Raw genomic sequence first — 27,814 nt, 5'->3', positions numbered from 1 at the left:
ATCCACAATAGCATATCACCGTCTGTATGTTCAGAGCAGTCCCTACGGCCTTTGTTACCCGGGCACTGGCCACGAGGAAGAGTGGAGGGTGCAGCAGAATGAGTCTCATAGATGTCATTGCTCAGGTCACACCCAGCAGAGCCCAGATGCTAAGCCCCCTGGAACCGACTGTCTCTCTACTTCTGCTTCAGGTTCTGGCTGGCTGTCCAAGACCTCAAGAAACAACCCCTACAGGATGTGGCCAAGAGGGTGGAAGAGATCTGGCAAGAGTTTCTGTCTCCAGGGGCTCCAAGTGCAATCAACCTGGATTCTCACAGCTATGAGATTACCAGTCAAAACGTCAAAGATGGAGGGAGATACACATATGAAGATGCCCAGGTTTGCTTAGCTATTTAAGTCGTTATACCCAAAGGTGTTCATTCGTCCTCGCTACCACCCCACCCTTTAACACGAGTTCCAGGCCTGTGTTTAGTTCGAATTCCAGGTTTTATTATTTATGAGGCCATCCGTGGAAACCATCCCAGGTAGGTGCACAGTGGAATTCCAGGAGGATAGTTTGCATAGGTGTATTACATTATTACCTAGAAACAGAAACTTACGGTTACAGGCAATCCTCGGGTTACGCTGGACTCGATGTACATCGTTTCGTGGTTACATCGCCATCATCCACTTATTTATAAAAAAAAAAAAAAAAAAAAGTTCTGTCATTTCGATGTATGTACACATGAGCTTAATGTTTTTTATTATTTACCAAAATGTCCTGGTGGTTAGAGAGCCACCCCCACTCTCCTCTCTCCTGACAATCAGAAGGCATGTTATCTTTAATTTTTTTTTTTTTTTTTTTTTACTGTTTCACCCCATTACTGCTGTGTGTGTGCTCCATGTGAGTGACATAGGTGCTTATGTAGGTGGGTTCCGACTTACGGCGAAAATTGCTTTATATCACACTTTAGGAACAGATCTCCAATGTAATCTGAGGACCTACTGTGTATGCATTATATTTTTCAGGGATTCTTGGTGTTTTACAAAATTTAAGTCCTGTAGTAAGTCAGTGGTAGAATCCATAACACAAATCATCAAAGTGGGTAGAGTAAGCTGATAGAGCCATGAGTGTGAACCATAAAGTTCACACTCCTAACCACCTCCTACACTGCGCCCTTAGTGATCTCCAACTATAATAGTCCCCCCTTATTCTCAGGGGATATGTTCCAAGATCCCCAGTGAATGCCTGAAACTGCATATGGTAACAAATCCTATGCTTTGTCCTATATATAAATACTTATGATAAAGTTTAATTTATAAGTTAGACACAGTAAGAGATTAACAATCTATCCTATATAATAAAAGGTAATATGCAAATGGACCGAATAACCAATCAGAGCAGAACAACCGAACAACCAATCAAAGCATAATATACTAATGATATGCTAAAGCTGCGCAGCCGCTCTCTGTTACGTGCACTTACCACCAAGGAGCAGATAGTCAACTGGACGACCACTCCCTATACACATGTGTCAAACACAAGGCCCGCGGGCCAAATCCAGCCCGCCAGGCCTTGCAATGTGGCCCGCACCGCGCTGTCATCACTGCACTCCGTTGTCAGTTTATGACATTGTCAGTTTATGACTGTTCAGTAAACCATTCGGCCCGCGATTTAGGCTGGATTTTAGATTTTGGCCCCTTCTCTGATTGAGTTCAACACCCCTACCCTATGACATGCACTGACCATCAGGGTGCAGATGCTCTGACCCGTAGGTTAGCTTGCTACAGGGGTCTGGCCTATTAGAACTGAGTGAGATAGGCTGGACACACCATGAAGCTCTCCCACAGTCCCTCCCCTGCCCGATCCTGCACTGGTGGGGTCCCTCAGTCTGACCTGTGCCCTCTCGCAATCCAGGACCCCTCGGGAGAGGTCAGAGAGCTGGTTTCAGCCCAATCCCACAGGCCACTCCCCTTGGGGGGGTGCCAGATGCAGAGCTCATGGCTGGCCAGCACTGCCATAACAGCACAGGTCTCTCCCCATCAGGACTGATTGGGCACAAGCCCACAACAGGCACAGTGGAGCTGGGATGAGTGGGGGCTACAGATAGGAGCTGCAGGTGGCGTTGGACTGTGGGTTTTGGCCCAATCCCTGCAGGCCACCAGAGGGACCCCACCCATGCATGAATTTGTGCAGTGTGCCTCTAGTATATGTATAAAAGCCAAGCAATTGCAACAACTGGAACTGGAATGACCAGTCACTATGAAGCACACTGGGGAGGCCAGCTGGCTCAATTGCGGCTCCAATCAGCCCACACAACTACCTGTGGACCTCTCCCTGGCCATTCCCAACTGGCCGCCCAGACACACCAATAAGGAGCAGGGCCAGGCAGCTGACCTCCCACAATTGCCCCACCACTACCAGCTGACCTGATCGGCACCCATCAGGGTGGACCAGGTGGGCCCCACTCGTGCACAAATTCGTGCACCAGGCCTCTAGTAATTAATAATAGGGCAATTCTAATAATATACTATACTAAAAGGTATGTGAATGTGTACTCACATGTTCTCTCTCTCTCTCTCTCCAGTAATGTTTATAGTTCTTAGTCTTACCTATTACTGAATGTGTGACACTATGCCATTGCAATAAATGGCTTGGTGTCACTCGTTTTGGGAGAATTCCTTGCTCAGATCTTTACCTTGGCTCAACACCTGTCACCAACTAAAACATACTTTCTGTTCATGTCTTCCATTCACAAAAACAACGCCTTTCCCAGCTTACCGAGCACCTATCACGCACTGTGGCGGTGCATTTCATAGTTTGAGGTGCAACAGCAAAACAAGCATGAATTTCTTTCTCCTCTTTCACCATTGCATCATAGATCTTAGCAGCCTCTGGATAGAAACCTTTTTTTTTTTTTTTCCTTTAAGGTGAGAATTTTCACCTTTTCACTGAAAGGAAGCACTTTGCGGCTTCTCTTTGGCAAGTCCAAGTTGCTGGCATCCCCACTCTTTCGCTTTCAGGCCATAATTAAGTAAAAGGAGGGTGGCCTGAACACAATCACTCCGATACCAGAACCGTCTATTGGATACTGGAGACAGTTGCTAAGTGCCTACTAAGGCGGGGAACGACCACAGGTGGGGATGCCGGGCAGCGTGGGCATTGACGTCCCCGTGGAATGGAGCCGGACAAAGTAAAACTTCATCACGCTGCTCAGGACAGTGACAATGCAACACTTAGGAACTGTTTGTTTCTGGAATTTCCCATTTAATATGTTCAGCCCACGGTTGACCACAGGTAACACAACTGCAGAAAGCAAAACGGCGGGTAAAGGGCGGGGGTGGGGGTCAACTCTGATGTCCGTAGGAGGACAGATGGCTTGGATTCTCTGTGGGATCCGCAGGTGAGCGAAGTGAAGAGAGTTTAGGAGATAAAACCTTAGCCCTGTCACTGGGTATAGGGAGGAAGGAGGAAATAGAAGTTAGGGGCCAGGAAATAAGGAACTGACTTGATGCTTATTGTTAGACATGGCGCCGCCCAGCCTCCCTGGCAGTTTGGGATGACATCTGTGGCTTCTGTTTCTTTCCCAGCCTCGCCGCCATCTGTGCGCTAATGTGCAGGGGTACAGGGGTAGGAGGAGCCGCCCTGGGCTTCCTTGCACCCTAACAGCACCTCACCCATTGGTGAAATTACTTGTCATTTTCCCCTACTAGCCTGTCATCTCCTGGAGGGCAGGGCCTTTTTGTGGTTCTCTGTGGTATCTTATCACATTGCACCTGAAATAGAGAGGTGCTCCCCAAATAGTAATCACAGACAGTAGCACCCCCAGATCCGGAGCTTCCCTTCCGCAGTTTCAGTTACCTTCAGTCAACCATGGTCCTAAAATATTGAACAGAAAATTCCAGAAATAAACAACTCATACGGTTTCAATTGTGTGCCCTTCTGAGAAGCAAGATGAAATCTCGCGCCCTCCTACTCCGTCCCATTCAGGACGGGATTCATCCCTTTGCTCAGCACGTGCACACATTAGAGATTCCCCATTCATTAGTCACTGTGTAGCTGTCCTCAGTTATCAGGTCAACTTGCGTGGTATCACAGAGCTTGTGTTCAAGTCACCCTTATTTTACTTAATAAATGGCCCCCAAGTGTAGCAGTAGTGATGTTGGCAATTCAGACTTGCCACAGAGAAATCGCTAAGTGCTTCCTTTAAGTAAAAAGTTCTCCACTTAATAAAGAAAAGAAAGGAAAGGAAAAAACATCGTATGCTGAAGTTGCTAAGATCTAAGGTAAGAATGCAACTTCTATCTGTGAAATGGTGAAGGAAGAAGAAACTCGTGTTAATTTTGCTGTTGCACCTCAAGCTGTGCAATGCGTGGTCAGTGCTTAGTTGAGGTGGAACAGGCATCGGGTCTGTGGGTGGAAGACATGAACAGAAGGCGTGTTGATGGCAACGTGTTGCACCAGAAAGCGTGAGTGGTACGAATACTTCAGCAAGGGACGCCCTCAAACAAGTCACAGGGAGCCATTTCCTGCAAATAAGGGGTGGGCACATAAAGTCAGGAATAGGTTTGGCCAAAAAATACAAAACTTACCAGGGAGGCTGCATCTAAGGGTGAAGAAGCTGCAGCCCTATTTCCAACAGGGCTGAAGAAGTTGACCGGGGTTTCTTACTATCCACGGTTTCAGACATCCACTAGGGGTCTTGGAATGTGTCCCCTCCATGGGGTTACTGTATTATCAAATTTAGGAAACTCAGAGGCACCGATGCGAATAATGCCATGAAAACACAACCAGTGGCCCCGGTCATCCAGACTTGCCTTGTCTTTTGCTTATAACTTCAGGATAGAAACACCCACCAACCTCAACACTTTTTTTTTTTCTTTCTCCCTGGTCATGAACTCCAGTGAATGCTTGAGCCAGGGAGATTTTGTTCTGTGGAGTTCATTGTCTTTGCATGAAGTCCCCAGTCCTTCATATCCTTTGCAGCTTCAAAGCAAAATATTTGTCATGATAAATATTTTTGGGGGGATGGATTTTTTTTATATGTATGTATGTAGGCTCCTAAGCACATACTGACCTATCCTGATGAGGAGAAGGATGGAGACCCCTCCCTAAAAGCTAAAGCACAAAGCTCAACTCTTCATTATTCCTAAATATTAGGGAAGGGATACTGGTGAGAACTATGATGCACTAAGCCTTGGTATTATCTCTCTGAGCATGACACTAGGAAGGATTTATTTGAATGTTTTATGGTGAAACTTGTAAATGTTGGAACGTGGAAAGAGCAGAGCAACAAATCTTTATGGACCCTCTTCCAGCCTCAGCATCAATACAAGGCTGACCTCATTCTGTGTTCCCCCTTGCTTTTTTCACCCACCACTGGGTGATTTTAAAGCAAATTTAAATATATATGTATTCACATATATATAAACCAAGACATTATATAATTTTATTGTAAATACTTAGGCATGTATCCCTAAGAGAAACTGACCCTTTCGTTTAATTACCACAATACCATTATCACATCTCAACAAATTAGCAATAATCTCTTAGTATCATCAAGCGTCAAGCAAGTGTTCACATTTCTAATAGTTCCATAACTGCCTTTTCTTAACCCGCATGTAAAATCAGAATCCAAACACGGACCACACATCCCAGTAGATTGTGTGGCCTGTCTTCTACGTGCCTCCATCTATAGGTTTCTTCTGCATCCCCCTTCTGTCCCTAATGCCTTGAAATGTATTTGATGATAAAATTGGATTCTTTGTTCTGTAGAGATTCGCACAGTCTGGGCTTTTCTGATTGCAGCTCTGTGGGGCTATTTAGCGAATTCTTCTACCATCTGTATTTCCTATAAATTGATCGTTTGATTTGGATGTTTAATCATATTTACATTTGATTTTTGTGGACAAAACTCCTCCTTAGGTTATACTGTGCTCTTTTATGAGAAGAGCATGATGTCCAGGTGTCTCTCTTTTTGTGGTATTAGCAGCTACTGGTGTTTATTGCTTATCCCCACTCGTTAGTGAGAGGTTATAAAATATTAGGGTTTCTTGGTCTGGCTTTTAGTTATCTTTATAAACTTGTAGATTTAAACACAGTTGATGTATTTTAATCCATTTTGTTTATTGTTATTGATGGTTGAATCGTGCCATCTCTGGCCAGTTTGCTCCTTCTCATGACCCCAGTAGTCTGATATCATCCAAATAACAAGGAAGCAAAGATACTCCGGGGCTGCCCCAAACCTGGAACCAGCATTCCTCTAAGGATCTCGGTTTCTCTTAGAGGGAATTGGTCTTTAGGGACCATAACCTGAGCCCTTGGGAATGCTTATTGTTCCTGAGTTGATCAACGCTTCTGGGCCTCTTCCGTGGACAGAGCAAGGAAATACATGGTGGTTGTTTGTGATAAAAATACATCCTGTGTTCGTACTGATGCTTTCTATTCAAAACGAAAATGACAGGGGGTTTTAGTTAACCTCTTCTTTCTTACATCTGTGCCTCCTTTCTCTACACTGAGAATCCTGGCTCTCAAGGGTGCCATGGATGATAGCATTCATACTTTATGCAATTACTCAGTAGCTTTATCCTGTTTTACCACAGAGCAGTCTCGAGATCGTAATGCCAACACAAACAGCAACAGTATGATCCTCGCCTGGTTCTTTCACTGCTGCACAGCTTCCATCATGTGGAAGCACCATAGTATCAGTCCTCTGTTCTTAACATTTATGTGGTTTCCGATTCCAGAGGGATTTGATGGGAAGTCTTGGGAAGTTGGCAGGTTGTGCCTTGACAGGTTTCTGAATACACAGCCTTCGTTGGTAGAGTGCTCTGCCATTTTTGGGGTACTTCCAAATACATTATATCTCAATCTTGAGGTATCCCAGACGTGAGGGTACCATAAGCATCTCTAAATTCCTCAGTATCTGTTGTGATTGGTCTCCTGTGAATTCAAACAAAACACTCTTCCTAAACCAATTTATGTTTTCAACCTGCTCCCTTTTGTTTGTGTGTTTCCACCATAAATGTACAAATTGTTTCTAACTCATGCTGTAACCTTGAGCAAGTTACTTAAACTCTGAGTCTTCCTTTCCTCATCTATAGGACAGAGAGACTTATGCATAGGGATAGGAAGGGGATTAGCTGAAATTAAGCATGTCAGCAGTTAAAAGTGTTCTGACCCACTGTAGGCTGGGACAAATATTTACTATTTTATTCTCCTATTGTTAATATTTTTTATTTAACATGTTTGGTGAAAAATTTCAAATTGCACATAACCTTAGCACCCAGAGATAACTTCTATTTTAGGGTATTTTCTTCCTCAATTAAAATGTATAGGGTGATTATGCAAATAGGGTGATTCTGTAGCCTGCCTTTTACACTAAACCAGGGGTGGGTTAAAATCTAAACTCTTTCTGTAAAGGGCTAGGTAGTATAAAGTTCAGCCTTTGTGAGTGATATGGTCTATGTCACTCCTACTCAATTCTGCCATATAAAAACAACTACGCTCTAACAACATAATGTAAATTATATAAATGGGTGTGGCTATGTTCCAAAACAATTTTATCGACAGAGTTCAATGTCATGTAATTTTTCATGAAGTATCATTCTTCTTTTGATTTTTTTTCAGCCATTTAAATATGTAAAATAATTATTAGCTTTCGGGATATAAAAAAATAGCTAGGAAGGAAGGAAGGAAGGAAGGAAGGAAGGAAGGAAGGAAGGAAGGAAGGAAGGAAGGAAGGAAGGATGGAAGGAAGGAAGGGAGGGAGGGAGGGAGGGAGGGAGGAAGGGAGAGAGGAGAGAAGAAAAGAAAAAAAAAGAAAAGAAAGAAAAGGAAAGGAAAGGAAAGGAAAGGAAAGGAAAGGAAAGGAAAGGAAAGGAAAGGAAAGGGGAAAGAAATAGCCAGTGGGTTGGATTTGAGGAAGCCATAGTTTCAGATTCCTATGCATGAAAATCATTGAAATGCTTCAAGAAATCTAGAGACCTAGAGATAAAGGGCTGGGAGTGATTAATCTTCAGTTTATTTGAGAGTAGATTAGAGGAGAATTCATCTTGGTGTGGTAACAGCAACCACCCCCACACCCCCTCTCCACCACCACCACCCCCCACCTCCCCGTCTGCAAAGATTTTCGCATTGGGGTTAAGTCATGGAGTGAACCAAGGAGTCAGCCAATACCATGACACTCCCTCTGCCTTACCCTTCCTGGCCCACTCTGCTGCCTGCACCAACTCCCCAGCTGTGATGCTGAAGTTCCCAGGTAAAGAAAGGTGGTTGAGATCCTTAGCAACCCCTGACCAGCCAGGACTTGCACTCAGATCTCCCAACTTGCTGGCCAAGGGTCTGCTGTTCAGATCACACTGCCCCTGGATGGCTAGTGCTGAGGACTTGGCTGTTATGCTGAGAGGTGGAGAAAATCTGATCCCCACAGCCAAGGAGCAGGCTTTGATTTGACTTCTGCCACATGCTCTGTCTAGGATTATACATCTGTGTTCTTCCAGCCTGCTCTTCTCAGTTTGCCCATCTGAAGAGTGGGAATGGTGACATCTAAAGCCCTACCCCACCTGGGATCAGGAGCTCTGGATGGCTTCCTCAGCTGGTCACCATGGTTCTCAGAGCCCTCCCCTCACCCTGCCCCAGTTAGAATGCCGATGGAAGTGTCAGCATGTGCCCTTTTATTAGGGGGTCAGTAGTCAGATGAAGGCCCAGCCAGATTTATGGATCCATTTGAAATGGGGACTGGGGCAGGGTGCAGGCTCTCTCTGAGGGTTCGGTTTTCATTTGACCACATGCATTGTTATAGCAAAGTTAATTGCCTGTGTTTGCTTCCTGTGGAAATATTTCACAAGCTACCCTGTCAGCAGGAGCCCAGCATTTGCACTTGTGTTTTGCTGATCCATTTGGCTTTTCTGAAAATTTGGGCCAAGACCAAATCTTCCATAAAGGTCTGTGGGCTGTGACCAGAGCCCTCAGCTGTTTGCTGTGTTGTTCCAATTTCACAGATTTAGCATTGTGAGAGGAGGGGGGAAAGGAAAAATGGCCATGGTGTTGTTGTTTTTTTCTTTAAAGGACTCAGTTCTTTATGTCAGGGATTGAAATCTCTCTTTCCAACTGTGGAGCCGCAGACGACCTGCATTGCCACCCACTTGTTATGTGGTCTCAGGCGATCTTCACTCTGTGCCTTAGTGTCCTCATTTGTCAAGTGAGGGTGGTGTCTTCTCTTCAACCCTCTAAAGATTTTTGAGAAATCAGATGAGCCAGTTGCCCTGAAAATTACATCAGTAAAAAGTGCTACATATGCATACATGTGTGCTCACAAAACTTAATGTCTCTTGCATTCCCTGGGGTCTCATAATTCCAAGTTGGATCAAAAAAAGAGTTCTCCCAAGAAAATGCCCGCTCTTAAAAGGAGATCTTGGGGGGAAATGCTGAAAAAAATATATATATAGGAGCCATATTTGTGGGGCCTGGAGGGTCATTCTAAGAAATATGAATTTTTTACCATGAAGACAGTAAGAAAGCTTCAAAGGCTTAGAGCTACAAGAGGGGGAAGCAGATGGTGGTGGGCAGAGTGAGCTAGAGCCAAACGACATCTAAATCTCGGGGCATGTGGTCTACAGCTTTGCTGGCGGGTTTTGGAGAACAGGCTGAAACCACAAGAAGCACCAAGAACCTAAGGCTTTCTCTTAGGGCATTCACCTCTTCCCAGAGCCTCCACAGCCTGCAGGAGAGAGATGAGAGTCCACTGGCTGGTGCAGGGGCTGCCTCCCTTCAATTTTTAAAGTCTCAGAGCATCCAGTGATGTTCTAAGGCACATGTGTCAAACACAAGGCCCGCGGGCCAAATCCAGCCCGCCAGGCCTTGCAATGTGGCCCGCACCGCGCTGTCGTCACTGCACTCCGCTGTCAGTTTATGACATTGTCAGTTTATGACTGTTCAGTAAACCATTCGGCCCGCGATTTAGGCTGGATTTTAGATTTTGGCCCCTTCTCTGATTGAGTTCGACACCCCTATTAAGGACTGGGTCTGTTCAATTCATCTCTCTCCCCATCCATCCGTTTCATGAACACCCACTCTCCCATTGAAGTTGGGAGACCTTGACCTGTAAAGTTCTATACTGAGGCTATAAAGTTCTATACTGAGGGAAATTGCAAAGGTATTAGAAGGCCCCAGTGGCTCTTTGCCATTAGGCAGAGCTTGTCTAAAAGTACATCATTCTTTACAAACAAAACAGAGCAGGCCCAAGAAAAGACTTCATTGAGACTGGATTGGGTTGGGTTGGATTGGATTGGATTGGATTGGATTGGATTGGATTGGAAATCTGTTCATCAAGTGGATTGACAGTTGAATGGGGTGGACCAACTCTGCCCATTGGCTTTGTTTTCTGCAAGCTCTCTCATAGGCTTCCTAGCTGTCCAAGCCCCACTATTTTCCTGACCTACAGTGTCTGCTGAGATGCCCATCTCGCCCTGAATCTGCAGTGTCTAACCTCCAGCACCATGGATATAAGAGTTCTTTGATGGGAGTAGGCATTTGGCCTCGTCTTCTTTTCCTTTTATAAGTCCCTACAACACTAAAGTAATGCTCTGTACATGGTTAGGTTTAAAAATTTTTTTTTCTTGACAACTCATCCCAGAATTACAGCACTCTCAGCTGTACCTATCATTTTAAAGGGGAGGGAGGGCAATTTGTCCCTTGGCTTTTCACATTTTTTTTAATATTGTTGCTTTAACTTTTAAAAAATATATTATTATTGAATTCAGAGAGGAAGGGTGAAGGAGAGAGAGATAAAAGCATCAACGATGAAAGAGAATCATTGATCAGCTGCTTCCTGCTTGCCCCATACTGGGGATCAAGCCCACAACCCGGGTATGTGCCCTTGACCAGAATCAAACCCGGGACCTTTCAGTCTACTGAGCCAAGCCTGCTAGGGCTTGGCTTTCCACTTTGAAAAAGCTTGCCAAATAACCTTAGGGAACATATACAGTACGTGATCAATACTAGTTTAATTAAATCTCAACAATATGCCAAATCAGCAACATTTGGAATACCCATATAAGGTACAGATGTTCTAGCCTCTTGGAATATACTGTACGTAGGAGGGTCCCTTCCCTTAAGCAGACCTCAATCTACGTTACCAAAACTCTACTTGGCCATCATCTGTGCATGGAAAGATCAAAAAGCAATCTCAAGGCCAAAATGAGGTCAGGATAATGCAAGAGCTGAACAATAGACCCTGAAGTCTACACCCATCTTGGACAGACAAGAAGCCTTTAGTCAAAAGTTTTTATTATTACCTAATCTTAGATACTTAAAAGCAAGTTGATTAAGGAATGCAAGGCTTCTAACATTTGGCTGTTTAAACACCAGAGCCCAAAGGACCGCATGTTTATGTTCACCATCAGTGCCTCAGACATGCAAGTCCCCTGGCCTGGCGAAAGCTGTTCGCCCTTGCCCCGGTGGTGGGGCGGTGGCATTGTGTGCCAGTATCACAAGACTGCACCAAGTTTCCTGATATTAATCCTCGATTGGAGGGCATTTCCTGGTAGATTTCCCATGCCAGACATAGTTTAACAAAGAAGGCCACGGCCCTGCTTGCTCCAGGAGTTACTCATTTCATCCTGCGGGTGGTTTTATTTCGGGGAGATGAACCACAGAGGGTGGGATGCATTTTGAAAAGGACAAATCAGTTGTTTGTGGTCGGGTTCTGTTTATTACCACACAGACTAGTAGCTCCTGGAGAGGAGGCATCAGAAAACTAAATTGCAAAGTGTTTTTTTGTTGAGGCTTCAGAGCCTATATTTCTGGCACCAAACGCCATGACCTTGATGAGGAAAAGGGAAACACCTAGGTGAATGATAGTTGGGTGGGTAAAAGGCCATATGCAAAGCTATCTTTGGAGCTACTCTTATCTAAGCATGGGGATTGAACAGCATCCATGTGCTGTGCCCTTTGGCCAGTTAAATTAAACATGTTTATACAGATGCTTTGCAGGGTAGAGGCAAATGATAATTTACCCTTACACTCTCTTAGGACTTGAATGCTGTATTCCGTGGAAAAGGTCCTCTGAGGCCCTGTTTAGACGGACAAAGAAATTCAAACGGGGGCTTCTTATTTAAGATCCACATGATCCTAGGATGGTCATTCAAAGCTGCATCCATGAGGACAAGAAGCTATTGTCTTTGACCCAAGCCGGTGTCCGTATTGCCGTGATGCCTCTTCTGTGTTTATTAAGCAGACATGTCCTCTCTACCACTGTGCAGCCCGCCCTCTGTCCTCCTGTAGGACCTATGTTGAAAAAGATGTTAATTTTCCTGAGGCTTTGGCTAACCATGCCTAAGGTTTGAAGACCTTTCGTTTAAGAGATTCAAGAGCCCCTTGAAAGGAGATCCCCTGAGTAACTTTCTTTGATACAGACTTGCTGCTTATGACTCCCAAAATGCCCCAGTCAGCCCTCAGAGCTTTGCCAGATTGGGGACCTTCCTTTGGTAGGAAAGACAAGATATACACAACCTGTGAGGTGAGACACCAGAGCTGTGTCACCTTGGATGACCTGCCTCTCACCATCACTGACAATGGTGGGAGCGAATGGTTCCCGAAAGGGAATGGGGAGCAGTGGCTGCATCTCCTACTAGGATGGTTCTGATTAGGACTCAAGAGGTGGTCCTTACCATTTCTGCTGGCCCCACATTGAGGGCTTTGTCTCAGCCATACAACACTAACTCCCCTCAAGCTCCCAATTCAAGGACAATGAAAAGCAGCATGTCGCAAGAGAAGAACGTGAGCTTTGGGGTCATACAGTTCTGGGTTCAAATTCTAGGTCTGTACTTGAGCTGGTCACTTAACCTTCTAGAGTAGGGGTGTCGAACTCAATCAGAGAAGGGGCCAAAATCTAAAATCCAGCCTAAATCACGGGCCGAATGGTTTACTGAACAGTCATAAACTGACAATGTCATAAACTGACAGCAGAGTGCAGTGATGACAGCGCGGTGCGGGCCACATTGCAAGGCCTGGCGGGCTGGATTTGGCCCGTGGGCCTTGTGTTTGACACATGTGTTCTAGAGTATTCATAGAAGGGTTGGTTTGAACATAAGCACTGATTCAGCGCAAACAACTAAAATAATAGAACTGGACTCTGCTCACCTTCCCCCTCCCGCCCCCCCACCCCCTTCCCCAAACCCCACCCCCGGAATCTTCAGCTTTTCATCTCATCCCCATCCACCTCTGGCAAGGATAGTCACACCATGAAGTCCAGTGATTTTTATTACCTTCCATGTATATAATTTTTGTGGTGCTTTCACTTATATTTCTTCGTTGGATTGGGTGATTGACAGGGCTGGGAAAAGGCAGAGTCAGGCCTTGAGCTGCCAGCCCATTCCCTTTGCACCACCCCACAGAGCAGCATCACCTTTTGCCCCTCAGCCTCATCTTCCTCCAATGGACGCCAAGGAACTAAACACTTCCCAGAGTCTTCCTGTCGTTCCAGGAAGCTGGGGATGGAGGGCAGAGACAGGCACATACCCCTGAGAAAAGGAAAACAGGACACTTGAAACTCACAAGAAGGGCTCTCAGCAGCCATGCCACGCCCCGGCTGAGTGGTTTCCCACCCCTGGAGGCCGTCCCTAAGCTGGGAGTGAGATCTCAGCTCTCTTAGGGACCCACAGCAAAGAGGACACTGAAGGGTGCTCTGGGTTCACTGCTGCAGCATGCTTGGGGCCCAAGACCTCAGGCAATTGTCTGGTTGATCACCTTCCCAATGCTTGTGAGGGTCCCTGTGTTTTGTCTAAAAATAAAGGAGATTTCTGAATGAGGATTGTCCCAGCAAGACATCGACTTGTGGCGGGTGTGGTTTAGAGACAGCTCGCCCTGCTCACTCCCTCTGGCTCCCACATGTGCCATGGACCCTACTGATTCCAGTTGTTGTTGCTTCCACCTTAGCCTCCCAGGCAGGCTGACCTCCCCCCACTCCCCTTCCCTATCCCAGGGCCAGGCCCATGGAGGGAAATGAGGGTGGAGAAGAGAGGCCCCTGTGGGAAGTGTGTAAGATGGTCAGTATGACTTGGAGCTCTAGAACATCTGTTTCTCAGCCTATGGAGAGCCATCCTCCCGCTGGAGTGGGTGCCTTCCCTGTGCCAGGAAGGCAGGTGTGGGCCCTGGTAGTGCTGCTTTCATAGTCAACTCAATCATCTCTTTTTAGGAAGAAAGGGGGGGGGAGAGGGAGGAAGGTAGGAAAAGGGGGACGGAGGGAAGAGAAAAAGGGACAGAGAGGAAGGGAAGGAGAGGGGGAGAAAGATAAAGCCAGGACAAGAAGAGGGGAAATTTTGCGCAAGCTTCTTTTTCTCTAGCCCCTCGGGAATGCTCTCGGAGGGGCTGGCTGGTTTTACCAGTGGCTCTCCTGCTCTTTGCGGATTCTGGATATACATTTCCCTTTAAGGATTGTCTGCAGAGCAGGGGAAACAAACCAGAACCCCCCATAAATCAATAGAGGTCACTGCCAAAAGCTTTGTACACTTGCTGTCCCTGGCAGGGATAAACTCATTGCATTTGGGAACTGGCCAAAGACCCTGAGTCCTATCTTAATTCTCATTCCCAGAAAAACCTCAGTACACCATTCACCCACCCCTTGTTTACTGTCTTTGTGTTTCCAAGACAAAGCTGGCAAGGAGGAAAGAACAGAGCTCCAGAACTGGGTACATCAAAGGCTCCATTGCTTTGCTTGGTGGAGGAGAGGTGGGTGGAGGAATCCTGGATCTGCAGCCTGTGGCAAAGGAAGGCCTAGTCCAGAGGGGCCGAAGTCACGGCCCTGCAGGGGGCACAGGAGATCTGCGGAGGTTCTTGATTCTGCTTTTCCGTAGACCATGCCTTGCATCTGCTTTGATAGGGCAATCTGAGACAGTCCTGGGGATGGCCAGAGGCTAGCAACAGGGTTGGCAGAGTAAGGTCACCTTATGCAGCCCACCTTCAATAGGTCATGTTTTCCCTCCTACTTTCTTCCCACGCCATCCCACCTTGGTTCTGGCTGTGACATTGTCCATATGACCTGAGGAGGACAACAGCGATGCCCAACCACTCCTCTGACCCACATTGACACCATCACCACCCCCATGCATAGACCACCATTGTCTGCTCCTCCTTTCTCCTTGCCCCTGGATTGTCCTTTTTGCTCTGCTTGACAAATCCATACAGCAGCAAGGCCAGGCTGTCCTACCCTCAATTCCCATTCCTGTCTGCTAAGGTCTTCCTACTCTGGTGAGGACCCTTCTGGTTGATAGACAAGAATTCCCCACATCTGGCCATTCATACCCATTCACAGCACTCTCTACTTTCACTTCTTTGTAGATTTTAGCTCAAATGTGTTTCCTATTTACAAAAGCAGAGTGTAACCTTACCAGTGGGAATGGGCCCACTGCAAGGAGCCAAACAAAATTAAATAGTGACTTGGATCTGACACAACTTAGATAGTAGCCATCCGTGATCTTTGCGCATCAGGCTTGCCTAATAGAATCTTTACAACAGCAGGGACCTCTTCTGACTTCTCGGGCTGCAATCTCAAAGCCGGACACAGGGTCTGGCACCTACAAGATGCTCAATAAATAACTGCTGATGTATTTGTGAGATTAAATGCTTAGGCATCTGCTTTATCCAGCTCTTTTTTAATTCATAAGGTCTTTCTTTCCATGGACTAGGCTTTTCCTGCACATAATGATGCTGGACGAATTAGCTGGAGCAGGATGTAATTTGTTGCCAAGGCCAGGAGGGCTGGGCTAGGAGAGGCTTCCCTACGCCTCTTGTGTAATGGGGTATTTTGTGAGACATAGTAGGAATTCAGATTCTTCTGGGAAGTCAGAACAACAGGCAGGAAACTGTTGCTTTGGGCAGGGATTTAGAGAAGATCCCGGAAATGACTGACAGGTCTCTTCAAATGATTCAAGAGCCATCTAGCCATGTTGGCTACAAAGAAGTGATGTCTGAGCTGAAAAGAAGGAGACAGTGAGTCGTTTTCCCTCTGCATTAACATTTGTACCTAAGATTTTTTTTAAATCTTTATTGTTGAAAGTATTACGTATGTCCCTCTCTTTTTCCCCATTGACCTTTCTAGCCCAACCCCAATCCCCGCCCCAGGCCTTCACCACCCTATTGTCTGTGTCCATGGGTTGTACATATATGTATGCAAGTTCTTTGAATGATCTCTTCCAGCTCCCACCTTCCCTCTGAGATTTGACAGCCTGTTCCATGCTTCTACAATATGTCTCTGGATCTATTTGGTTCATCACTTTATTTTGTTCATTAGATTGCACACATGAGTGAGATTGCACACATTAGATTGCCTTTCTCTGATTGGCTTATTTCACTTAGCATAATACTCTCCATGTCCCTCTATGCTGTCTCAAAGGATAAGAAAATGATCCTTCTTTTGTACTGCTGTACCTAAGAATTAAGTGCTAGGACAATTTATTTTTTTTAAATATTTTATTTATTTTTTACAGAGAGGAAGGGAGAGGGATAGAGAGCTAGAAACATTGATGAGAGAGAAATATCGACCATCTGCCTCCTGCACACCCCCTACCAGGGATGTGCCCACAACCATTGTGCATGCCCTTGATCGGAATCGAACCTGGAACCCTTCAGTCCTCAGACCAACGCTCTATCCACTGAGCTAAACCGGTTTGGGCTAAGTGCTAGGACAATTTAAAGAGACAAAAAAAAAAAAATGCAAAGACCAGGTCAAATGGGGAAAAAGGAGATATATTGTATATATACTAATATAGGAAATATTTTAAACAATAAAAAAAGGAAAAAGGAAAAAATGCAAAGACCATCATGTCCCTCAGTCTGGGCTCCGAGGCCATCAGGATGGACCAAGATGCTCACATATGGGCTTCCCTGGGACTGAGCGTGATCCCCACTCTCCTATGCAGAGAGCAGGAATTGATCAGGTCATAAACCAAAACTAGTATGGAGCCTACAAACGTGTTGAATGTTAAATTCAAAGAAGCATTTCTGTGAACCAAGAAACAATGTAAGTTCCACTAACATTTGACCCTATGTTGGATGCTAGGCATAGAGGAGATCAAAACATATTGTTCCCTTGAGGAACTTAAAACTAGAGTGGGCTGGACTTTGTCTGAAATTTACAGGAAAACGGCGAGGCATGTTCTCACTAAATGTATTCAATCTGAACACATCTGGACTAGCAAGCAGGCTCTGATCCAAGCCACTAGCTAATTTCTCTTGGCTCCTTGCAGTGTGCCCATTCCCATTAATAGGGTTGCACCTTGCTTTTATAAATATGAGGAAGAATGAAGCTGATGCCCCGATAGGTCTGCTTATGGTCCAACTGAAAATGGGCGGAGAGGGATTCACATGGGGCCCAAGGGGTTTTCTGCTCTCTGCTTTCACTTTATTTTGTGATGGGTAGGGAGAGGGTCTTGCCTCAGCTTCCTCTGGGATGTGCCAGCAGTCTGGCCAGGTATCTCTGAAATGTGAGGTTGTTGGGGAGAGGGGACTCTTTCCCACCCCTCCCCTCGGAAGAGTACCAGAGGAAGAGGTGCTTAAGGACTAGTCTAGCACCAGCTGAGCCGTTTCCTCCCTGACCAGCTCTCCTTTCTCCCAAGCACTGGAGCTCTGGTCCAGCTTCATAGGGTGAACTATGATGTGCATCCGGGAAGATGCTTCCTTACCAGGCTGGCTTCTGCCTGACAATCCCTCTCACCTCCTCACGGGTCCTTTCCTGCGACAGCCAGGCTTCCTGTGCAGCTGAGCTATATTCCAGTTCAACTGATAAATAGCCCTTTTTCAGTGGACAAACCCCCTCTTTTAATGAACCAGGCTTTCTCTGTCCTTAGCGAGGACAGATCTTTTAGGAAGGGACCAGGAGGCTATGGGGAAGTCAAGGGTGAAATTTGTTGCCAAATTCAGAATTTAAGTACCTCTAGCAGCCCAGGAGAAGAGAAGGCACCATACCACAGCATCTGTCCTCCTGGATGTGAGCCTCAGGCATGGCATATTTGCCCACGTGCCGCATGATCTGCTTCCAAGGGCACCCTTCCAGGATGAGCTGGTGGCCTGGACATACACAACCGATCCAATTGTATCATTGCATGTGGAGTTCTTTTTTAATTAATTTTTTTTTTTATTTTGAGATGTTTCTGGATTCCAGGGCAGTTGAAAGAAATAATACAGTCCAACCGGTGTGGCTCAATGGTTGAGCATTGAAGTATAAACCAGAAGATCACAGTTAGATTCCAAGTCAGGGCACATCCCCTGGTTGCAGCTGGATTCCCAGTGTGGGGTGTGCAGGAGGCAGCCTATCAATGATTCTCTCTCATCATTGATGTTTCTATCTCTCTCTTTCTCTCCCTTCCTCCCTGAAATCAATTTATATATATTCTATCTAATAAAAGTGTAATATGCAAATTGACCATCACTCCTTGACAAATATGGTGGTGCCCACAGCCAATAAGGAGGGAATATGCAAATTGATGTGACAAAGATGGCTTTCTGCCCTGCCCTAGCTGGGCCTCTGGGCAGCGTGCAGGCGCAGGTGCAGAGCAGCCAGAGCGGGGCAGGATGCCTGCTATGAGAGGGGGATGCAGGGGTGGAGTGAGCCACGGGAGGGTGGCAAGGCTGGAGCAAAGGCAGAAGGTGGCGGCCAGAATGAAGGCCCAGGTCCCAGGTGCTGGAGGGAAGCTGGTGCCAGCATCCAGGGGAAGGAAGGCCTATTCTTGGCATGAATCTTCCTGCATTAAGCCTCTAGTGTGTGTATATATACATATACATACATATACATATACATATACATATACATATACATATACATATACATATATATATATATATATATATATATATATATATATATATATATATATTTTTTTAAAGAAATAATACAGAGATATACAGATATACCAGTTATCCAGTTTCCCCTAATGGTAACATGTGCAAAACTATAGTAAAACATCATAGCCATGATATCAACATTGCTATATCCACTGAGTTTATCAGATTTCCTAATTTTGCTGGTACTCGTGTGTAATGTGTGTGTTTAGCTCTGTACAATGTACAACTCTCACATGTGTAAGATGTGCTGAGATACAGAATCCTTCCATCACCACAGAATCCTTCTATTGTCTTTTCATCAAACCTCCCTTCCCTCTCCTTCCCTCTCCCATCTCTAGTCTCTGGCAACCATTAGTCTGTTGTCTGTTTCTCTAACTTGTCACTCAAAGAATGCTGCATCAGTGGAGTCCTCCAGTGCGTAGCCTTCTGGGGCTTTTTCACTCACTGTAATTCCCTGAGGTTCAACCAAGTGGTTGAGTGTGTCAATAGTTTGTCTCTTCTCATTGCTCTGCCTGTGGTTTCATCATTAAGCAGTACTGCATCCTAACATGGCACCAAGAACACAATCCTCAGAGGCCTTTTATTCCAAGAAATAAGACGTGTTGTTTGGTGTTTATGGGTGAGACAAAAACACAAGGCAAGCAGGGTGCAAGTTTTCCTAGGTGCATACATGCTTACCTTGGGTTCATTCATTTCTCCCCTAAAACAGTGGCTGGTTGGGTGGTAATCCCCTTTCGTATCGGCTGACAGTCCCTTCTTGTGTCTTCTGCCTCCTTCCCTCCCAGGAGCACATCTACAAGCTGATGAAGAGTGACAGCTACGCCCGCTTCCTCCGGTCAAATGCTTACCAGGATTTGCTGCTGGCCAAGAAGAAGGTATCTTTGGAAAGGGCAGCCTTGCCTTTCTTAGCACTATTGATCCTTGCCTGCTGCTTGCTGCCGGTGTGAAGTGAGAATATCACCCCTGGGGTTTTATTTACCTTTTCTTTTCTTCTTTCCCTTCTCTATCTGCTCCCGCTCCAATGGAAGACAGTTAGGATTGTCACCACCCTCAGGCCCATGGTGTGGCATCCTGTCTCCATGTGCTCATTACCTCCAACTGCGAGCTGTGCCCACAGCAGGGAGTGTGACCACAGTGGCTTAGGATATGAGTACCGGGCTGGCAGGACATCAGTGAACCCCTTAGGAAATCAGAGAGAGCCCCTCAGTACGAATCCACCCCCCCTCAACAACAACCCCACAGATTGTCTCTCCCTCACCAGCTCAGAGTTAGAGAGAAAACCTTGTAGGTTTCAAGGGGGCCATCTGGCACCAGAAGTCATTGTTGGGATCATTCCCTCCTTGACACCCACTTCCTCTCCCTCACCCGCCCACAGTGTGTGTTTTCTCTTAACCAAGAAGTAGCCATATCCTAGCTCCTTCCCCTCCTCCATGAGAATGATGTCATAGTTCCCAGCAGCCCTTAGCACCTGGATTTGGGGACCCAGGCACCTTCAGCATGCAGGTGGTGAGGGGTGACCGAAGCAGGGATGAACTCATCTGGGTTCCTGGGAGGAGGGAAGGGAGAGTCTAGAGGGGCCTGAGGTCTGAGAGAGGGGAGGCCTTAAAAGTGGCTCATGATTCCTGCAAATCCTCTGCACTTTCCAGCTCTGATCTGAGGCCCACGTGTGGCTAAGCGTGTCTCTCCTCGCACCACATCCCACGACTTCCATGCCATGTACCTTGAGGAATATATGCATCTTCATCCTCTCTTCTCCGCCCCCAGCCTTCCAACCCCAGGCCTTCAGCACGTGGTGTCCATTGCCATGCTCTGTGGGTAGCCTTTCTCCCTCTGTGTTCTGTCCACCTCCTGTGCCAGGGTCCTGTCTGCATATCTGGTTGGTCCCTTTGCTAGAGTTATGGTACCACATAATTCCAAAGTCTCCATGAGCACATGTATATGCTCTCATGCCCTCAGGGAGCCCTGAGGACATCCCTGATAGTCTGGGGGACCGTAAAGGACCTTGGAATACCAGATTGTCAGACACGCAGCTTCTCGGTGGCCTCACCCTCTTCATCAGGTGCCTCTCCGGTGCCACTGCTGTGATGGAAAATGTGAATCTTGGCCTCTTGCCAGTTCCCTGCAAGAGGATGGAGGAGGAGGGGCTGATGTTCTGACAAATGTCTGATGCCCATTTTTTTCAAGGAAGGTTATGGAGACTTTGGGTATCCAGCCCAAATCTCATGGGAGAATGTCAAAGTAAGAGTTTCTTATCCCTGTGGCTCATGACCCAGAACTGATCACAATTTGGGGAAATGCTGATGCTCTGCAGACTGAGCTGCCTGGGCCTATCTTCCCCCCAGCAGCAGCCAGAGGCTGTTCAGTCTCCTGAGGGTTTGAGCACAAAGAGAAAATGCAGCCCAGCTCTGGAGGGGCTGACATGCCTGTGCCCCCAGATCCTCTCGTAGAGGAGACTTCTCAGAGGAGGAACCCAGGGCCATTCTTGTGACAGAAAGTCCTCCCAGACACTGACACCCTTTTAATAGCCAGGGGTTGTTTCCAAAAATAGTAACAAAACTTACCTCCCCCTCCCTCCCCCCTCCCCCACTTCTCCTGAGAGTCTCCAGGTGTGGACTGGATTTGTAACTGGGCACTTGCAGGTAGGCCTAGAATCTTCGGATTTCAGGGATGGGCTTGTAACTGTCCAGGTCATAAGAGGTGTGTGAGAATCACACTTCTTGCTAAGAGAGGGAATATGAATGGGCCTCACTTTTCTGCTGAGAAAGGTCTGGAGACACAGTCTCTGGTCCTTCATCCCTGGCTCACCTTCTGTGCTAAGTATGAAGGATAAGGTTAGTCACTTTGATGTACCAAGTTCCCAAGGAGCGAGCGAGCTGGGTTTTGACAGCTCCTCCAAGACAATTAAGCACCAGGCTCCTGGGAGAGGCTGTGTGAGGCAGAGGAACCCGATTGAGCCCCCCGAGGGCTCCCCTCTGCCAGCAGCAACTCGGTCGCCACAGCCCAGGGATGACAGGCACAGGTCTTACTCGCTGCAGGGCCTGGGCCGGCCTGACACAGCCAACTGCATGCCCTTGGGCCGCCCACTGTACTGAAGCTGAGTTCTGCCGTCCCCAGAGCAGACACTTGGTGTGTTGCTCAGGGCCAAGCGTGGAAACTTTGGTCCCTTTGCCCGGAGAGAGACCACCCGGCTCTGAGTGCTGGGTCCTTAGGTTGTGTTTTCCTTCTACGATGCCCTGTCTGTCTTCGGGCAGCCAGCCGAGGGGGTGGAGACATGACTGCCAAGGGAGCCCTCTGACCTGTCCACACGAGCAGGTGGCTGCTCTTGGCTATCCCCCTCTGCGCCTGGCACATGGTGCACACCCACAGACCCGTGGCTGCTTCTTCGGCTCCCTAATTCCCACTATTTGCTCTGTGTGTGTGTATGTGTGTGTGTGTGTGTGTGTGTGTGTGTCCATGTGAGTGGGTATTCTCTCCGAATTTCCCAGTCCTGGGCTCTAGGCCCTGGGACAGGGCTCTAGGATAAACTAGCAGGTCTTTGGGGGTTTAATTCTCTCCCCAAACTTCTTGAACAAGCAGAACACCTGGGGAGAGAGTCAGTTGCACACCACACCGTCTCCTCCTCTGCTGGTAGTGAGCGTCTAGCCCTAGGGAGTATCCACGGGCTTTGCCTCTTCTTGCCCCAGTTGCGGGCCCCTCAGTAGGAGTTCCCTAGAAAATCCCTGCCCCTCCTGCAGCTGGCTGTGAGTAAACCTTGGAAGGGGTCACCTGCCTGGGTACTGAGAGCATTTTCTTTCCAGAACCTTCCTCTGAAGCTCCAGTCCCTTTGCAAAGGACATGGGTAGAGCCTCCTTACTCTAAGGACCCAGAATGAGAGCCAGTGGCGGGCCATGAAGGAGACACTGTAGGCAGCAAACTTTCTAGCTGATCCGGGCAGGAAAATCTCAGAGGAAAGTCGCAACCCAGACCCTCAGCCACTTCTTGACATCCCATCAGCACACCCTGAGGGCCCTGAGAACTAAACTGTTCTATGTCCCCACTTGTCTCCCCTCTCCCTCCCCATGGCTGCCTGTGGGCCTAGGAACACACCACCAGGGGCTCCTGCACATGGGCAGTGCCCGTGGAAAGCAGGGAGCAGACAGCCGCAACTGCTGCCTGCGGGCTGCAGAGCTGCCGTGGCTCCTACTGAGCCCCAAGGACATTTAATGAGCCCCGTGCGCGTGCACACACACACACACACACACACACACACACCCCTCATTGCTCCTTAGAGCAGCATCTTCCAGGGCTTCTGTTTCCTGTCTGCCCCACTGACCCCCGCATTCAGCGCTGACTGCTTCTCTCTTCCCGTTTCTGCGCCCTGTTTCGCTTTCTGTCCATTAGTTGCCGCTGTGCTGTTTGGAAACCACGTGTAAGCTGAAGATTTTTTTTTTCTTTCTGTATTTTTCTCCCTACCTTTTTTTTTCCTTTGTTTGTTTTTCCTAAAGCCAGAAAGTGAGCAAGGTCGTAGAACTTCCTTAGAAAAGTTCACTCGCAGTGTGGTAAGTTCAGCTGGTTTTGTTCCCTCCCGTGCCTCTGGTTTCCTCGGTTCTTTTATGTTGTCCTTCCCTCTGGGGCGGGAGGGAGTCCAGTGCTTTCCCCCTCAACACATCCCTTTTCTTTTGCAAGTGTCTGCAGCTTCACTTCTAGGGATGGATTTGCAAAAGCCCCAGCGGCTCCCTCTGCAGAAGGTGCACACCCGACCGCCAGCCTCGAGCTTCGCATTTGACCTTCCGTGCAGGGCTCCGAGGAGAGAGGACCGCCCGCCGCCCTGGGGGCTGCGCGGTTTGTGCATCTTCTGCAGCAGCCCAGGGAGAAGGCCATCGAACTGTCTCACGAAATAAATTGGCTCAGAACCGTAGCTCATCTATAAAAAACATTCCAAATTTCCCTCCGTGAACGCCGGCGGGCCCGCGGGAGCGGGCCGCGAGCTGCTGCTGCTGTGTAGGCGGCTTTCGCGTGCGCAGGAGGTGGCCGTGCTGCATGGGTGCTGGCCGTGTGGTCTAGCTGGTGTGTGTTAGTGGCCTCTGCATGACTTACAGTCCTCGTCAGCCTCATGTGCATAGTGTGACAGGGAGAAGAAAGCAGGTGGCCCTGGGGGGGGAGGAGGGAAAGCAGGTCCCTATTCTGTCCCTGCACTCCCAGGGGCAAGGCCTTGAGGGAGTCAGGATGGGCTGCAGGTTCGCTGTTCCTGTGGGGAAGTGGCCTTACCCCATGCGCACTGAGTTTAGATGAGGTAGAGACTGGTGCAGTGGCACAGAGGAGGCCCCATGGTAACAGGTGAGCGTGCAGAATGAATAGTCTTCCCATGGGGCATAGCAGAGATTCGGTTCTATGGTCTATAGAACAGCACAGACCCATCTCTCCTTTCCAGGCCTTTCTCTGTAAGATTGGGGCATGGGGCTTGGTGCACAGCATTCAGTTCCACTCATTCACTTACCCGTCATTCGCTTACAAGATGCTGAGTGTCTGGGCCCCAGCCTGCACTGTTAATATCGAACCAGAGGGAACCAATGTGGCAGCCAGGAGCAGGGATCCCACAAATGGAACTGGCCGCTCTTCTCTTCCCAAGGGTAGAGCCCTCTGATGCCCATTTGTCTTTTCCCGTCTCTGTTGAAGAGAGAAGTCTTTGTAAAACCGGATAACTGCATGATTTGCATCTTTATTTCATCCTTTTAGCATAAAATCTAAGAATTCTGGGTTGAAAGCAACCTAGTTGTTTACCCAGGTGAAACTAGAGGCACGTTAGCTGAATTTAAACATTATTTTGAATTTGCTAGATGTAAACATCCTAGTGGCCTGAGATGAGAGTTAAAATACGGATGCTCATCTTTTCTCTTCTTTGGTCTCCCTTTCTATGGTCTTTCCTCTTAAAAAAATCAGAGCTTACAGAATGTGAGGCCTGCTGGTGCCCTGTCTGTCTTCATGGCTGACATGAGCCAGTTTGGCTCAATGGATAGAGTGTAATCTGCAGACAAAAGGGTCCCAGGTGGGATTCCAGTCAAGGACATGTATCTTGGTTGCAGGCTCCTCCCTGGCCCAGGCCCTGGTCAGGGCTCATGCAAGGAGGCAACCAATCTATGTGTTTCTCTCACATCGATATTTCTCTTTGTCTTTCCCTCTCTCTTCCACTCTCCCTAAAAATCAATGGAAAAATATCCTCAGGTGAGGATTAACAGGGGCAAAAAAAGAGAGATGCCACAGGCTGTCTAAGGCGAGGCCTGATAGAGAGCAGTAGGAACCTATTCCTCTCCGTCTCTTTTGAGCCAGGATGTGTGGGCAGATAATACTTAGGGATTTTGTGGACAGGCCCTGAGTGTACTGCAAGGCAACTTGGACTGTCAGTGGAGACCGGGAAGGCAGAGCCCTCCAGGTTGCCTGCAGGAGCCAGAGGTGTGAGAGAGGAAGACCCGTATTAAGACAAGACATCCAAAGATCTCCAGGCTGCTTTGCATGAGAAGTGGGTATCAGGAAAGGCGAGAATAATCTCGCTGAAGCTCTGGGAAGAGCATTTATCGCTGTCCCTTCATCCCAGAAGTGGTGTTGGTTCAGTGGGCCTCCAAGATTTGTTAACAAAGCGTTTGGAATAAGAAAGCACCAGACACTTTCCCAGAGTGTGGAGTGTGCACAGGGGAGATTGTACAGAGGTGTCTTCAGGGCCAACTGAAGGAGAAGAATTCCCAAGCTTTTGAAACTTTTAGCATCTATATGATAAAAGGCCCAAACTTAAAAAAAAAAAATCCTAAATTTTCTGCTGTTCTTTTATGAAGACTTTAATGGGTGGTGTGTTCTGGCGCTTTAGTTCCAGTGGTGGAAATGGAGATGGATTTGCACGGATCCATCCATGCTCCTTGTGCTTTTGGGATGACACCTCATCCCCACGAGAGGCGGCTGAGTTTGAGGGAACAGCCCGTGGCCATAGAACAATGGCAACTCGCAGGGTGTTTGAGGCTGGATCCCAAGAACTTGGTCTCAACAGCTCAGAGTTCTAATCAGCCAATATGCCTGTACATCTGCTACATACTGTGAACTATAAAACTCAATGAAAGGCTAGTTCAATAGCATTGTCACGGTGCTGGGAAAGATGTATGGAAGACCATCCATGTCCTAGGGCTAATAATGGGAGAAGGAGGGCGTGAAGCTGGGCAGCTCGTAGATCAAGGATATGAGACCAGCTGCTATTTAGGACTAATGGGTAGCAAGAAATGTTGATCTTGGTGGTTGGTTAGCTCAGTCAGCTAGCTTCTTATCAAGACTGAAATCTGAATCCAAATTTCTCCCATGCAAATTGTTCTTTCCAAGGCTCAGGTGTATCATGAACAGAGGGATTGCCTGTTGAAGGTGCAGATGCCCCCTTTTACATGAGATCCTGGAGGGTTCATGGGTGCTGCTAGGGCCATGCTCCTTTGTGTGCAGAAGGGGCCTTGGAACCCCCAAATGAGAAAGTTCTGTGTGAGCTTCTCCTTCCAATAGAAGCTTCTTTCTGAGTCACCCAGACCTTGACTATACAAAGCCAATGTCTGGGGATAAGCTGGGCCAAGCATTGTGTGTTTTTTGGTGACTGGGACCACCAAGCCTGTGCAAAGCCCTGCTTACTTGACAGGGAAGACCCAGGTTCAGAACCAAACATAACTGAAAGTCATGGCATGGCGTCACTAGCCCATGTTGCAGCTCTATCAGAAACAGAAACAGGACTCCCTCTCACGGGTCCAGCCCCACAGACACACAGCTGGCTAAGCAAAGCCCAGGCTGGATTTCAGCTCCTATTGACCCTCAGCTGCCCTTGTGCTATGAATGACTCACACCATGGTGGTCCTGGTCCAGGGGGCCCCAGACATGGCCTCCCATCAAATGAATGGAGCCTATCCCTCCCTGACCCTGTCCTCAGGAAGCTTCCTTTCACAGTGGCTATAAAATATGAGAGCCACAGTAGGAAACATCTGGCCCACCACTGTGGTTACCTTAGCCTCACCAGCCATCTCCTTCGGGTTATTTGGTGGGAAGTCCCAGGCATTACCGATGGGGGGGGGGGGGGGGGCGGGAGGGTGGCATGGAAGGTTCTCAAACTAAAGACTACTTCCTGCCACTCAGCACAAACCAGCCTGCCATTCCCTGCCGTCTTTCTGATTTTGCTGTTGACAAATGTGAGGGTGACCAGAGCTGCAGGGCACACCCTCCTGGTTCTCTCTTAGGCATGCTCATGACTTTGGGGTCTACCACAGAGTGGGACCGGCCTCCAGGAGCTGACTCTGACATAGAGGATCAGGGGGACGGATGAGAGGAGGCAAGAGGATGCAAAGGGCCGTTAGCCAAGACTCAAGAGTAGTGACTAGATTGTCTCTTCGGGGGAAGGTGGCCAAAGTCATCATCCTGGGGAGGAGAAGCTAGAGAAAGTCCCCTACTCCTTGGGTGCAGTTCCTCAGAGTTATGGCACTCCAAGTGACGCTGGCATTAGCCTCCCTGGACACATTGGCCCAGGAACTCAGTCGAATCCTCGGCTGCTCTCTTGAGAGCCTCATCAGCTATAACCTTGGGCTCCAAAGATGGGACATGGGGCCACACAGGAGGCCACAGAGGAGGGTGGAGATGAGGACCAGGACCAGGTCACCCCTTCCTAAGAGAACGTCACAGTTGAACTTTGTCAAGGACTTGAAACAGCAAGGGCAGGGAGCTGAGGGAGCCTTGGCATGTGCCCTGTGGCATCTCTGCAACAGGCATTTCTGTCCTGCCTGCCAAGCAATGAAGCAGGAAAGTCAGATGGAGATCAGAAAGCTCTGGGAGCCAGCTGTCATCCACCCTCCCTCCCCCTCCCCACCTGCCCTTTCCTCCCTCCCCAGCTAAAGCCAAAGAAAAGCTAATGAGAACTAAAAAGCCAGCAGCTCATCTCCTCCCCCATCCTTCCCAGGTAGCTCTGCTGGAAGAATCCCCTGCTTCAGGCCCAGGTGCTGAGCCAGAAGT

At 47.8% G+C, this 27,814-nt stretch overlaps 1 protein-coding gene across 12 annotated transcripts in view; it reads left to right on the top strand.

Annotated features, from left to right (window-relative positions):
* The window catches only part of RGS6 (regulator of G protein signaling 6), a 474,980-nt gene that overhangs the window by 426,334 nt on the left and 20,832 nt on the right, over positions 1-27,814 (top strand). For 3 of the 12 annotated variants that reach the window (XM_084892991.1, XM_084892989.1, XM_084892990.1), the window contains exons 15-18: positions 192-378; positions 19,606-19,695; positions 23,305-23,358; positions 23,486-26,862. In XM_084892991.1, the coding sequence (XP_084749117.1) occupies positions 192-378; positions 19,606-19,695; positions 23,305-23,358; positions 23,486-23,506 (352 nt within the window). In that variant the 3' untranslated portion in view covers positions 23,507-26,862. Of the gene's footprint in view, positions 1-191; positions 379-19,605; positions 19,696-23,304; positions 23,359-23,485; positions 26,863-27,814 lie in introns of those variants that run through there. The other 9 variants (XM_084892982.1, XM_084892986.1, XM_084892987.1 and 6 more) reach the window with 6 other exon arrangements.

The sequence above is a fragment of the Pipistrellus hanaki genome (genome assembly GCF_964339955.1).
Source record: "Pipistrellus hanaki genome assembly, chromosome: 1".
Taxonomy (NCBI): domain Eukaryota; kingdom Metazoa; phylum Chordata; class Mammalia; order Chiroptera; family Vespertilionidae; genus Pipistrellus; species Pipistrellus hanaki.
The sequence above is the reverse complement of the archived record's forward strand: the minus strand, read 5'-3'. Positions and strand labels throughout refer to the sequence as shown.